General features: G+C 38.8%; 1 protein-coding gene across 22 annotated transcripts in view; it reads right to left on the bottom strand.

The window, feature by feature from the left end:
- Nucleotides 1-11,017, bottom strand: part of mapk8ip3 (mitogen-activated protein kinase 8 interacting protein 3) — a 43,893-nt gene extending 32,876 nt beyond the window's left edge. For 19 of the 22 annotated variants that reach the window (XM_073841733.1, XM_073841765.1, XM_073841655.1 and 16 more), the window contains exons 1-3: nt 10,072-11,015; nt 480-600; nt 296-366 (exon numbers count right to left, since the gene is read on the bottom strand). In XM_073841733.1, the coding sequence (XP_073697834.1) occupies nt 296-366; nt 480-600; nt 10,072-10,371 (492 nt within the window). In that variant the 5' untranslated portion in view covers nt 10,372-11,015. Of the gene's footprint in view, nt 1-295; nt 367-479; nt 601-10,071 lie in introns of all 22 variants that reach the window. The other 3 variants (XM_073841751.1, XM_073841708.1, XM_073841772.1) reach the window with 2 other exon arrangements.
- Nucleotides 11,018-13,156: the final 2,139 nt, after the last annotated feature.

Here is a 13,156-nt window from a genome sequence, read left to right on the forward strand (position 1 = left end):
AGAAGTACAGCTTTGTATTTGTAACTTTCAAGTTATTGCTAATAGTGTCCCGAAAAACTACGACTAATGAATTTCCATTGTTTCCATGCCAAAAATAAATGTATCAAGATCACAATCACAAAAATCTATTTTTAGCAGCTAAAAGGTTTAAATAAATAAATAAATAAAATAGCTAGAACAAAGCATATCCAATTGGGAAATTTCAATTAACTTTCATAATATTTTATACATTTCCATTACTTTTGAATCCTGTGTTAATTCGAGTTATGAATCTGTGCTGGGGGGTATTACTGACCTCTGTATGGCGCTGGTGAAGGGCGTTATACTCTTTCTTCATGTCTGATTCTCGTTCTTCCAGACGAGAGACTACAAGAGAGGACCATGCAAATGCATAGTGCAAAATGCATAGTGCAAAAAACTTAAATCTCTGTGTGTCAATGTGTTTGTACGAACAAATGCAGTTGAGTGCACAGACTCACTCTGGTCAGCGTAGTTCTTGGTCTTAAGCTCCAGTTGTTTTGTTTGTAGCTCCAAAGTCTCCACCATAGTCTGCAACTCCTTCTTATCTGCCTCCAAGGCATCTTCAAATTCAATGAATTTCTGTTAACAAACAAACACACACATTCACACAAGGTCTTTATCTTACAGCACGAATCAGGTGAAACAATGTTAAGAGAGATACAGATCTCAAAAAACACATGCAAATAGGAAAAAACACCAGCAACTTATAAAAACATCAGTTAAACACATGTGCTGCAAATACTCACAACAGAACCAGACATAGAAACGCGCTGCATGTACTCAACCAAACACACAAAGATGCTACAAATGCAGAAAAACGTTACAAATACTCACAACACAACTAAATGCAGAAATTCGCTGTAAAGACTCACAACATAACCGAACACAGAAATGCCCTGCAAATACATACAGTCCACAGTGGATATGTTTAAGGAAACCGCAAACCTGGGACATGCCAGTGTCTACTCTGAAAGTTGAGGTTTTTGTTTAACACCCTGATCCTATGATTCTTTAGCTTTTCAGATATTATTAAACTAAATAAACTGACATAACACACAATTACATTAACTGTGAAACATTATGTAAGCTGGCTAACTTACTTTCACAACTTGTTAGGGTTTCCTTGAAACATTTTCATTGTGGTCTGTACTACTTGCAATTAAGGGTGGGCGATATGACCTAAAATTAATATCACGGTATTTTTCATCTTTTGAACGGTGACGGTATAATATCACGATATTACTTTTTTTGGTACATTTTGGGAGGAGTAGCCTGTCCTGTCCCTTTAGTATGTGAATAAAGTTAATATTTTATACTATAATAAGTATCCTAATCAAAAAGAGACATAGGAGAGTATTATGCATTCTCAACATATTTATTTTGCAAAAAACCTAAAGATCTTTCTTAACAGTGTACAACAAAACAAAAATGATTTTTTATTGAAATTTAATTTCTGCAATATTTAAGACCTTTAAAGGTCCCATATTGTACACATTTCTGGAGGTTTATTTTAGTTGTTGATGTCCTTAAGAATATATATTTGCGGTATAAGTGCCAAAATCCATCTCAATTTATTTTTACAGCTCCTTTTTTAGGAGCTCTGTCAAAAACAGGTCGATTTTGGCCCATCTAATTAATATTCATGAGCCTCTCTTCTGATTGGCCTGTTGTTTTCTGAGTGACGCACAGCCAGGCCAATCACAGGTAACTACGGTCATGTATCGTTGTAGCCGAACCCAGAGCCATAGAGAGAGCCTAGCTTGCTGATACTCAACAGGATATTTCAGAATGATCATTAATGTTCTTTCTTTTTCAAACACCGAATGCAGTAAGCTACATAACTGTTGCTTCAGTAAAGCCCCTTTCACAATGTGCGCTGATTCTGGAAAATTACTGGACGAGCGCTGTGTGAACAAAAGCCAGAACCATAAAGGCAGTGTTGTAGTGATGATGCACGTTACCCTGCGACTCACGTTACCCTGCAAAGTGGAATGAAGCAGCGATCAGGCAGAGCCAGCTCCTCACTATCAGCGCTGAAGCACAGTTTGTTCAGGTTAGTTTCAGTTTAGTGAAACGTACGCGTCGCATTACATCTCACATCCAAACGTCACATGTCTTTATGGGTTGTGTGTAAAGCACGCACAGATTCCGGAAAACAACTGTGAATGAACCAAATTAAACAATTCCGGAACAAATCGTGGGACACATTATCCGTGTATTTACCGGAATCGCTGTGTGAAAGAGGCTGAAGTTGACTGCCACTGGTCTCTTATATTCACGTTGTTCTGAAGCCTGTGCAATGATGTAGTTTCCTGACATCCATGGACTGAACAGCGTTTTCTCGACTTGTTTTCGTGTTGTTGTTGCTCAACAATGGAATGGATGCGTTGTTGTCTGGGTTTGACAAAAGGAGGGTGGGACAGTGGTTGGTGTTCGGGGTGGTGACTGAAGGCGGTGACTGAGTAGATCGGACGTCACATCTTTACGGAAGTCACAGCGTCTCGTGAAAAGAAACAGCTACTTTAAGCAGGCTATGTGCAGTTTACTGTGGATTGACTGTTTTGAAACTCATATGGTAGTTACATAGCCCATAGACCTCAGTTATCATGAAAAATCCAGGAAATTTCGATTTTGACAATATGGGACCTTTAAATAACTGGGGGAAATCAACCCATGGCAACAGTTTAAAAGTAGACCAATTCTGTGGGGAAAAAAGGCGGACTTGGCAACCCTACATCCAAAACGAGCTGCTGGAGTTAATGTCATTGCACGAAATTTTCGTCTGAGATTTTTGCACGTTAAAAAAAATACAGGTTATGTTAATCAAGTTTACACACTGCCTCTGAAACTTTCGTCCGTCAAAAAAAAATTCAGATCGTGTTTGATTTTCTGCATTTTCGCATCCAAAACAAGCATTTTGATAAGGATGGCGAATATGAGAAAACAAAAAAATTAATAAATAATGTTTCTGTATTTGGTTTGTATTATGAGTATTTGCAGAGTGTTTCTACATTTTGTTGTGTTTATGAGTATTTGTAGCACGCTTCTGTATTTGCTTGCATATTGAGTATTTGCAGCATGTTTCTGCATTTGGTTGTGTTATAAGTATTTGCAGCATGTTTCTCCTCTTGGATGTGTTTATGGGTATTTGCAGCATGCTTCTGTATTTGGTTGTGTTGTGCGTATTTGTAGTGCTTTTTTGTATTATTTGGTTATGTTATGAGTATTTGCTAGGGATGCACCGATATGAATCGGTCGATAAAGCTTGCGCGTTTTGTCAGTAAAGCCGGTTCTGTAATCAGCGGTAAATGCCATCAGGTGCGTGATTTCACGTTGAGCCGTATATACTACACACAGCCGTTGTTTACCGACGAGCTGCGCAAATCAATGTTCATTATCAGTGTGAATGTGCGCAGCTCGTCGGTAAACAACGGCTGTGTGTAGTATATACGGCTCAACGTGAAATCACGCAACTGATGGCATTTACCGCTGATTACAGAACCGGCTTTACTGACAAAACGCGCAAGTGATCGGCCGATACGGATCGGTGCATCCCTAGTATTTGCAGCATGTTTCTGCTTTTGGTTGTGCCTATTAGTATTTTTGGTGTGTTTCTGTATTTGTCTGCATTGAATTTGCAGCATGTTTCTTTATCTGGTTGAGTTGTGAGTTTTTGCAGTGTGTTTCTCCTCTTGGATGTGTTTATGGGTATTTGCAGCATGCTTCTGTATTTGGTTGTGTTGTGCGTATTTGGTGTGCGTTTTTTTGTATTATTTGGTTGTGTTATGAGTATTTGCAGCGTGTTTTCTGCATTTGGATGTGTTTAAGAGTATTTGCAGTGCGTTTCTATATTTGGTTGAGTTGTGAGTATTAGCACCATGTTTCTGTATTTGGATGTGTTATGATTATTTGCAGTGTGGTTCTGTATTTGCTTGCATAATGAGAATTTGCAGCGCTTCTGTATTTGGTTGTGTTGTGAGTGTTTGCAGCGTTTTATTTGGTTGTGTTATGATTATTTGCAGTGTGTTTCTGTATTTGCTTGCATAATGAGTATTTGCAGCGCTTCTGTATTTGGATGTGTTATGATTATTTGCAGTGTGTTTCTGTATTTGCTTGCATAATGAGTATTTGCAGCGCTTCTGTATTTGGATGTGTTATGATTATTTGCAGTGTGTTTCTGTATTTGCTTGCATAATGAGTATTTGCAGCGCTTCTGTATTTGGATGTGTTATGATTATTTGCAGTGTGTTTCTGTATTTGCTTGCATAATGAGTATTTGCAGCGCTTCTGTATTTGGATGTGTTATGATTATTTGCAGTGTGGTTCTGTATTTGCTTGCATAATGAGTATTTGCAGCGCTTCTGTATTTGGATGTGTTATGATTATTTGCAGTGTGGTTCTGTATTTGCTTGCATAATGAGTATTTGCAGCGCTTCTGTATTTGGATGTGTTATGATTATTTGCAGTGTGGTTCTGTATTTGCTTGCATAATGAGTATTTGCAGCGCTTCTGTATTTGGATGTGTTATGATTATTTGCAGTGTGGTTCTGTATTTGCTTGCATAATGAGTATTTGCAGCGCTTCTGTATTTGGATGTGTTATGATTATTTGCAGTGTGGTTCTGTATTTGCTTGCATAATGAGTATTTGCAACGCTTCTGTATTTGGTTGTGTTGTGAGTGTTTGCAGCGTTTTCTGTATTTGGATGTGTTTAAGAGTTTTGCAGTGCGTTTCTATATTTGGTTGCATTGTGAGTATTAGCACCATGTATCTGTATTTGGTTGTGTTATGATTATTTGCGGTGCGTTTCTGTATTTGCTTGCATGATGAGAATTTGCAGCACTTTTGTATTTGGTTGTGTTGTGAGTGTTTGCAGCGTGTTTTTGCATTTGGATGTGTAATGAGTATTTGTAGTGCGTTTCTATTAGAGCTGAAACGATTCCTCGAGTAACTCGAGTAACTCGATTACAAAAAATGATCGAGGCAAATTCCTCTGTCTCGAAGCCTCTTTTAATAAATTTTAAAGCTCACGTCTCGTTTTTTCGCAATGATTTTGTTTGTGTGACAATGCGCTTACAAAGTGAAAGAGAACGCAAGGAAGGAGTTGGCGGTAATTTTATAATTTACCGCACGACGGATCTCCGTCTACACCACACAGCCGAAAACGCCATATGACCATTCATGCATGTACAACCATAGATAAGTATAGATAGATCCCTGTTGTTAAGATGGAGGACGTGCTTGGAGCGGTCAAAAGGGAATCTACTTATACATATCTATGGCTACAGCAACGAGCATGATGAAAAAAACAGCTAATACCAGCCTAGGCCTTGGTTTAAGCTGGAAGTAGGTGGTTTTAGCTGGTCTCCCAGCCTGGCCAGACTGGCTTTAGCTGGTGGTTTCCCAGCCTGACCAGCCTGGCCAGGCTGGAAAAGTGGCCAAAACCCCTGTAAAACCAGCCTGCCTTCCAGCTATGACCAGCTAAAACCAGGCTGGTTGACCAGCTAGTTTCTATATTTGGTTGCGTTGTGAGTATTTGCAGCACATGTGTTGTCAAACTCATGTTTTCATAATTTGTTGGTGTTTTTTCTTTTTGCATGTTTTCTTCAGATGCTGCACGTTGAGCTCTCTCAGACACCGAATGAAAGCCTGAATTGAATTGATGCATGGATGGATGAATGAACAGACAGACAAAATTATCCATAACCACATTATGAAGCAGAACAGCACAAGGTCAAAAAGCATTTTGAGAAGGGATTGTTCCTCGAATACAATACAGTCACATATACACACACAGTTACCCGGGTACATTACACACACACGCACACACACACTCCAAGTGCAGTGTGTGGTGACTTTGAGCTGCAAGGATTTAAGTGGAACACAATAGGCTCTTTCTGCAGTGCAGCCCGGCCACAAACAGTCTCCTGGAATTCAGTAATCCCAGCACTGCAAAGAGAGGGAAAAACCAAACGCACTCTATCTAACACTATACATTTCAAATCCCTCTTCAGTGAACACATCACACTTGGCCGATCATGTCATTCTAATGAGTGTTTTGACTTATAAAGTCATTTCTAGAGTACTACATACACCTCATATCAAAACCATGTCTACATAAGGAATTATAGAGGCATTAAATGTTACATAATGCTTTTCATAATGTCATTCCAGAATGCTAATTTGAGTTCATGCTATACCTTGACATAACAATATCCCTCATTCGATACTGCAGTTTAATCACAAACGGTCATTAAAGGTGAAGTGTGTAGTTTCTGCATCACTAGCTTTACAGCGTTTCAAAACAGGTCTCTCTGTCTGCATCTAGTTGGCCAGACAAATGGATGCCCAAAACTTGCGGCATTGGATGAGATAATACTGCTGTGTCAGGCTTGTTGGGATGCCCAAAAATGAATGTGCAGAGTCACAGTGTTTATACTTTTTCTCGGAAGTAAGTTACAGCTTTGCTTGCACTTGTCTTGTGTAAGCAGGGATATGAGATTTTAATATTGAATGAAATTACATGTGGCAAGTTGGAGTAGAGCCAAGTGCACCTGTTATGCCACCATACATCAGAAAGATGTGAATATGAAGCAAAAACATTCTTATGCCTCATGCATATCATAAATAATCTGTATTACGCTTTTATTCTATTAGATAAATGCCAGTTCTTCTAAAGCCAAATTACAGCCGAAATTCTAAAATGCAAGTTCAATTAGAGACATTATACACTGATTTCTCCCTCGAGGATCGATAATTGTATTATATCAAGCTGTTTGACATTCAGAACATGTGTTCATACATAGATGAGTCTATATGAGAGGAAGACAGCGAGAAATAGTGAGGAGGATGTTCTTTCTGTGGCCATTATAGTCTACTGCCATAATCCCACAGGATGCGAAACTGGAGAATGCTGTTTACTCCCTCCCTCTCTCACTCACTCCATCCCTCACTATCTCACTCGCTCTGTGCTCTCTGTCTGTCTCATAACATGAGAATCGGGTTACAGCGGCAGCCAGCCTCCTTCTATGAGAAAATTGATTCCCCATAATCACCCTCCCTGCCCATCATCCTCCCACTTTTGTCCTCTGCACCCCAAGCACATACGTCTTTGCATTACTGCAATAAAACATAAATCACCTATCCCTGAAACTTAGCTATTTTATTTTATTAATTACATTATTTTAACCATAGCCTATTTCTTTTTGCAGTAGAAACAAGTCTGATTCCCTACTGGCGTCTATTATTTTTGGACAACTAGGAAAATGCACAGTAGATTTGAGTGAAATATTTATTTTATTTTATTTATTTTATGAGTATATACAAAAAGCATCTAGAATTTTTTTTTTTAATGAGAAAAAACAGTGCATTATTTAAAAATTGTTTAAAAATAATTAAGAAACTTAAGAAAAAAGACAGCTTTAAAACCAAGAAATAGATGTAAAATAGAAAAAAACAGACGTATTAGACGTGTGGCCATCTTTCATGTAGTAATCAAGTAATGGGTAAGAAGCACCACTGCAGTTACTGCATTTCATAAGGCACATGTTCCCCTTTAACATCTATGATACTAAAAACAGCCTGTATTTTCTCTTCCTTGTACTTTCTGATACAATAATCTTGCTCAATTCTTACAGATCTATCATCACTCACTTTCATATTATATATTCACACACTAAATCTGTACTAGTACAGCAATGACTTGCGCTTAAAGAGGAAACACACACATTTTGATTACGTGTTACTTAGGCCATCTAAACTCTGCTATAAAGCTTAACACAACAAGAATCCCAATAATGTCCCAGCTGTGCCGTCAATAATATAGTTACGTTTGGAAAATGTTTTGGCAATGTTAGCATGTAGTGACGATGCATGCGGAGCGTCCTAAAGGGCATCTGTTCCCTGTAGCTGTCTAGTCACTGTAAGCCTGTGCTGATGTCCAAAAATGACGAGAGTGTTTGTCTGTGTATTATTTATGTACAAGCATATATGAGATCATCTTTTGTAGGAGATTTAGAGATTTTTGTTTCCAGCAAGTATAGGCTGAGCAACACATACAAATTTCATTATGGGACAAAGATGGAAGAACAATAATAGTGCATTTGTCAGGGCTGTTGGCTTACGTTTCTTAAAGGGACAGTTTACACAAAAATGAAAATTCTTTCATTAATTACACACCCTCATGTCGTTCCAAACCTGTAAGACCTTTGTTCATTTTTAGAGAAAAAATTTTAGGGAAGATATTTGTGATGCAATCTGAGACATTTCTGACCCACCATAGACAGCAAGGGTCTTTCCATGGTCAAGTCTTAATAAAATGAACATGAATGAACCACTGATGTCACATGGACCATTTTAACAATGTCCTTACTATGTTTCTGTGGTAAGATCCTTACTATCTCTGCAGGGTCAGAAAGCTCTCGGATTTCATCCAAAAATTTCATTTTTGGCTGAACTAACCCTTTAAGTGGGCATCCCAGGGTCAAGGACAATAAATTGGCCAGATCAAATAGCAATAGCTGTTTACAACATGAGTTTCCATGTGTAAGTAAAGCAAGAAGATATATAGACAGAGGCTTTAACCCTATAAAGCCTACAGTGTCACATTTGCTACATGAATTTATTAATCATCTAAATGATCAACTTGATCAAAAACTTTGCTGAAAAACCTGTTGCACACAATCTACTACAATTCTTTCTGTTGTCTAATTGACAGTTTATACTTTTTAATAGGTAAAAGGCCTTTTAGTATGATTCTAAAAACATACACCTTTAGGTTGTGTGCACCTGCTTTGCTGTACAATATTTAATGATAATAATTCTTAAAAAATATATTTAATATTGTTAGTAATATTTCAAGATGGACATTAACTGGTCTGGTTTACTTGATTATCCAAATATGGTTTTTTAAAAAGAGATAGTTCACCCAAAAATGTAAATTCTGTCATACCCTCATGTCGTTCCAAACCCATAAAACCTTTGTTCATCTTTATACAAATTAAGATATTTTGATGAAATCCAAAAGCTTTCTGACCCTGCATAGACAGCAATGTAAATGATACATTTAAGGCCTAGAAAGGTAGTAATGACATTGTTAAAATAGTCCACGTGACATCAGTGGTTCAACCGTCATTTTATGAAGCTACGAGAAGAATTGTTTAATAAAGTTTTTTTTTTTTTTTTTGCGCAACAAAAAGTATTCTAGTAACTTCATAAAATTATTAATTATTTTGTTGATGTTCTTGGTACCTTTCTGGACTGTGAACGTGGTAGACCCTTGCTATGAAGGTTCAAAGAGCTCTCAGATTCCATCAAAAATATCTTAATTTGTGTTCTTAAGATGAAACAAAGCTCATGAGGGTGAATAATTAATGACAGAATCTTCTTTTTTGGGTGTACTATGACTTTGAGAAAAGTCATGTTAAAATGTAAGTATTAAATATGATACAACAGGCTATTGAGAAACATTTTTTGTACATCTGTCAATCATCAATGCGTTGCATTGCATCATGTTATGCCCTCAACTATTAAAACAACGGAGCTTTTAGCATAAAACTACACATTTAAATATCTTACAAAGTCATATTATTCGGAGATATAGTTACAAATTATATGTATATACATTTTATGTAAACAGTCATAAAAATGTCACTGATTTAGATTAAAAGCTGAGAATTTCATCTTACTTTTTGGCCATACGAATACCAACAGCACCAAATAAAATTGATATGTTTACTTAAGAATGAGCTCCATATCCTCATTACTAAATTGGCTATAAAAGCCTTATATATTGAATAGTTTGTTTGTTACATTTTTAGATTCTACAAACCATTCCATTTCAACAAAACAGATTTTTCTTGCTATTATTTCATATGCAGGGGCTTCACAGGGTTAAAGAGCCTCAGTGTTTACAGGGCTCTTGTAAATGTTTACAGACCCAGTTATGACCAAATAATAAAACCCTCTTGTGTGAACAGGACATTGTATGAAGAGACTGACAGGATGTGTGATGAGATGATATTATTATACAAATATTGTTATTATAATTTACCTCCTCCGCCTGTTTGCGCAGCGATTTCTCCCGTTCGTACTGCGTGATGAGTTGCTCGTTGTCCTCCTTGAGAAGTTCCAGCTCCACCTCATGCTCCTGGTTCTCCGTTAAAACCGAGTCGAGGTTCTCCAGAACATTCACCACCAGCGGCATCAGCTCCTTCACCACCTCCTCATCGTAGCTCTTGATGAGGCGCTCGAACTCCCGGTAAATGCTGCTGGCCAGGCCCGACACCCGCTCTGACATGACAGACACGGCCCCATAGTCGTCCTGGTACACCACCTCGTCCAGCTCCATCATCTTGGCGGCGTTTGATCGAAACTCGTTATTAGAGAAAGAATAAATAATACAACCGGCGGCACGAATCGAAATGGCGAAATGGCTTCTATGAATTCATGACAATGTCATCAGGTGCACATGATGCCACTTCGCTCCACGGCCCGTTTCCACCAGCAACAGCCGGATTTCGGGACGTTTAATATTCAATATTTGTTGATCAGACGGAGCGCTGGCGAGGGGACGAGCCCTCTTCCCCGCCCGTGCTCCTGCGCCACAGTGTCGGCTGCTCGATCACACGCGCCTCGCCGCTACTCGATGGTTCTCCGGTTGCGTTCGTCTCATCGCTACACTGGAGCGCAATCCATCGCATCACATCACGCCCAACGAGCGTCTGTCTGACGATGCACCTGCCTCTCAGCAGCCGCAGCTCTCGAGCCCAGCCATTACTGAAAAATCAATGGAGGAAAAAACCGAGTATAAATAAATAAATAAATACGGGAATAAATAGCTACCGTGCGATATGCCTACGAGCGCTCGTTGTCACTGACAATCGGATATGGCTTTCTAGCGTTATGTTGGACTGATCATTTTTGGCATTACAGATCAATCCCGTGGTTGACAGGGCGGCGGGGGTTCGTGATGCTGTTTCCGTCGGTGACTCTCTCAGGCTGATGATGGAGGGGCCAGCTGACGTCACAGCGCCTGCATGGAGCAGGCCAGGATCATGATGTCTCATCGCTGCTGTGCTCCTACAACCATTAACGACATGAATTATGTTATTGTTATATTTAATGTATTCTATGCCATGGGCAAGTCTTAAACGCAAACAAATGCGCATTGATTAATACATAATCCTTCTCTGATTTGAGTTTTTTTTTTTTTAGTGTGAGTTTTTTTTAACAAGTGTCAACACCCTGTGTAAACAGAAGCTGATAAACCAGGGACTCAGGGAATCACACATATGAGGTCACTTTCCCAGTTGAGGATAATCGGTTTAGGGCATCATCACAGAAGCAATTTTTTTTAGAGCCGACCGCAAAAGTTCTTGCCAAACCCATCACAGATTGCATCATCGTGTTGCTCTCTAGCCCCCACGCGTCCTCGAATGGGATTGCGATTAACGCAATTGGCACTGTGGCACAGTCTGCAGCTAATTTAGTTTATTGAAAAGGAAACAAAATGTAGGGCTACATTTTAATTAAATTCCTGTGACGAAGCAAACTTTTGTCATTAACATCTCTGCATTGACTTGACCACTGATTCTTGAACAAAACTCATCAAACATTAACAATCATATCAATGTGAAATGCAAATTAGAGCTTTTAATTTAACATCTTTACTGTCTTAATAAAATTTAAACTTAAATAGCATTTGTTTAACCCTCTGGTGGTCTTTGGTCATTTTAGACTGAATATACAGCCTTGCACAACTCATCTTGTGCCTTGCGAAAGTGCCTTTTCACATCAATCTACACTCCATACACCATAATGACAAAGCAAAAAACAGATTTGACAACTTTTCAAATTTATTATTTTTTTTTTTAAAACTTAAATAAGTACACTGCATAAGTATTCATACCCTTAACGCAGTACTTAGTTTAGAGAAACCTGAAAATGTGCGTAAAACCCAGATAATTGCCAAAAGCAGATGTTTAAAACTTGTCGCATCATACCCAAAAAGACCAAAAAGCACCTTTACAGCCTCAGGTCTTTTTGGGTTTGATGCAACAAGTTTTGCACATCTGCTATTGGCAATTATCTGCCATTCTTCTCACATCTTCACCTCTCAAGCTCTGTCAGCTTAGATGGGGGTTTTACGCACATTTTTCAGGTTTCCCCAGAAATATTTGATTGGGTTCAAGCTCAGGCTGTGTCTGGGCCACTCAAGGAGATTCATAGTTGTCTATAAGTCACTCTTGCTGTGTGCTTAGGGTGATTGTTCTGTTGAAAGGTGAACCTTCCGCCCAGTCTGGGGTTCTGAATGCTCTGGACTGGGTTTTCATTAAGGCTATCTCTATATTTTGTTGTGTTGAGCTTTCCTTCTACTCTGGCGAGTCCATTATTCCTTGCCGCTGAAAAAATCCCCACATCATGAGGCTGTGGCACACTTCACACACACCTCACAGTACACTTCATTGTTGGGATGCATGCAGGTGATGAGCAGTACCTGGTTTCCTTCCAACATGATGCTTGGAATTGAGGTTCATCAGACCAGAGAATCTTGTTTTTCTCAGTGTGAGAGTACTTTAGGCATTTTGTTGTAAATTCCAAGTAGGTTTTTATGTCTTCACTGAGGAGAGGGTTGAGTTTGGCCACACCGCCATAAAGCCCAGATCGGTGGAGTGTTGCAGTGATGTTTATCTAATCATGAAGCTCAACTAGAGTGACCATCAGCTTCTTGGTCACCAGTCTATTGAAAGCCCTTCTCCATCATTTGCTCAGTTTGGCCCTGAGGGCAGCTTTAGGAAGAGTCCTAGTTGTTCCAACTTCCATTATGGATAATAGAAACTACATGCTTCTGTGAATCTTCAATGCAGAAGAATTTTTTCTGAACTCTTCCCCAGGTGTGTGGCTTGACAAGCCTGTCTCTAAGCTCTACAGGCAATTATTTGGACCTCTGGGCTTGGTTTTTGCACTAATATGCATTTTCAGCTGTTAGATTTTTATGACGTCTGTGTCTTTCCAAATCATACTCATTCAATTGAACTTGCCAACATCTAAAAGCAATAGGAATGCTCCTGAGCTAAATTTCAGCTGTTCTAAATACTTAAGCAATGGAAAAAGTTTATTTTTAATAATTTGCAAAC

Source organism: Garra rufa, chromosome 1 (assembly GCF_049309525.1).
Source record: "Garra rufa chromosome 1, GarRuf1.0, whole genome shotgun sequence".
Taxonomy (NCBI): domain Eukaryota; kingdom Metazoa; phylum Chordata; class Actinopteri; order Cypriniformes; family Cyprinidae; genus Garra; species Garra rufa.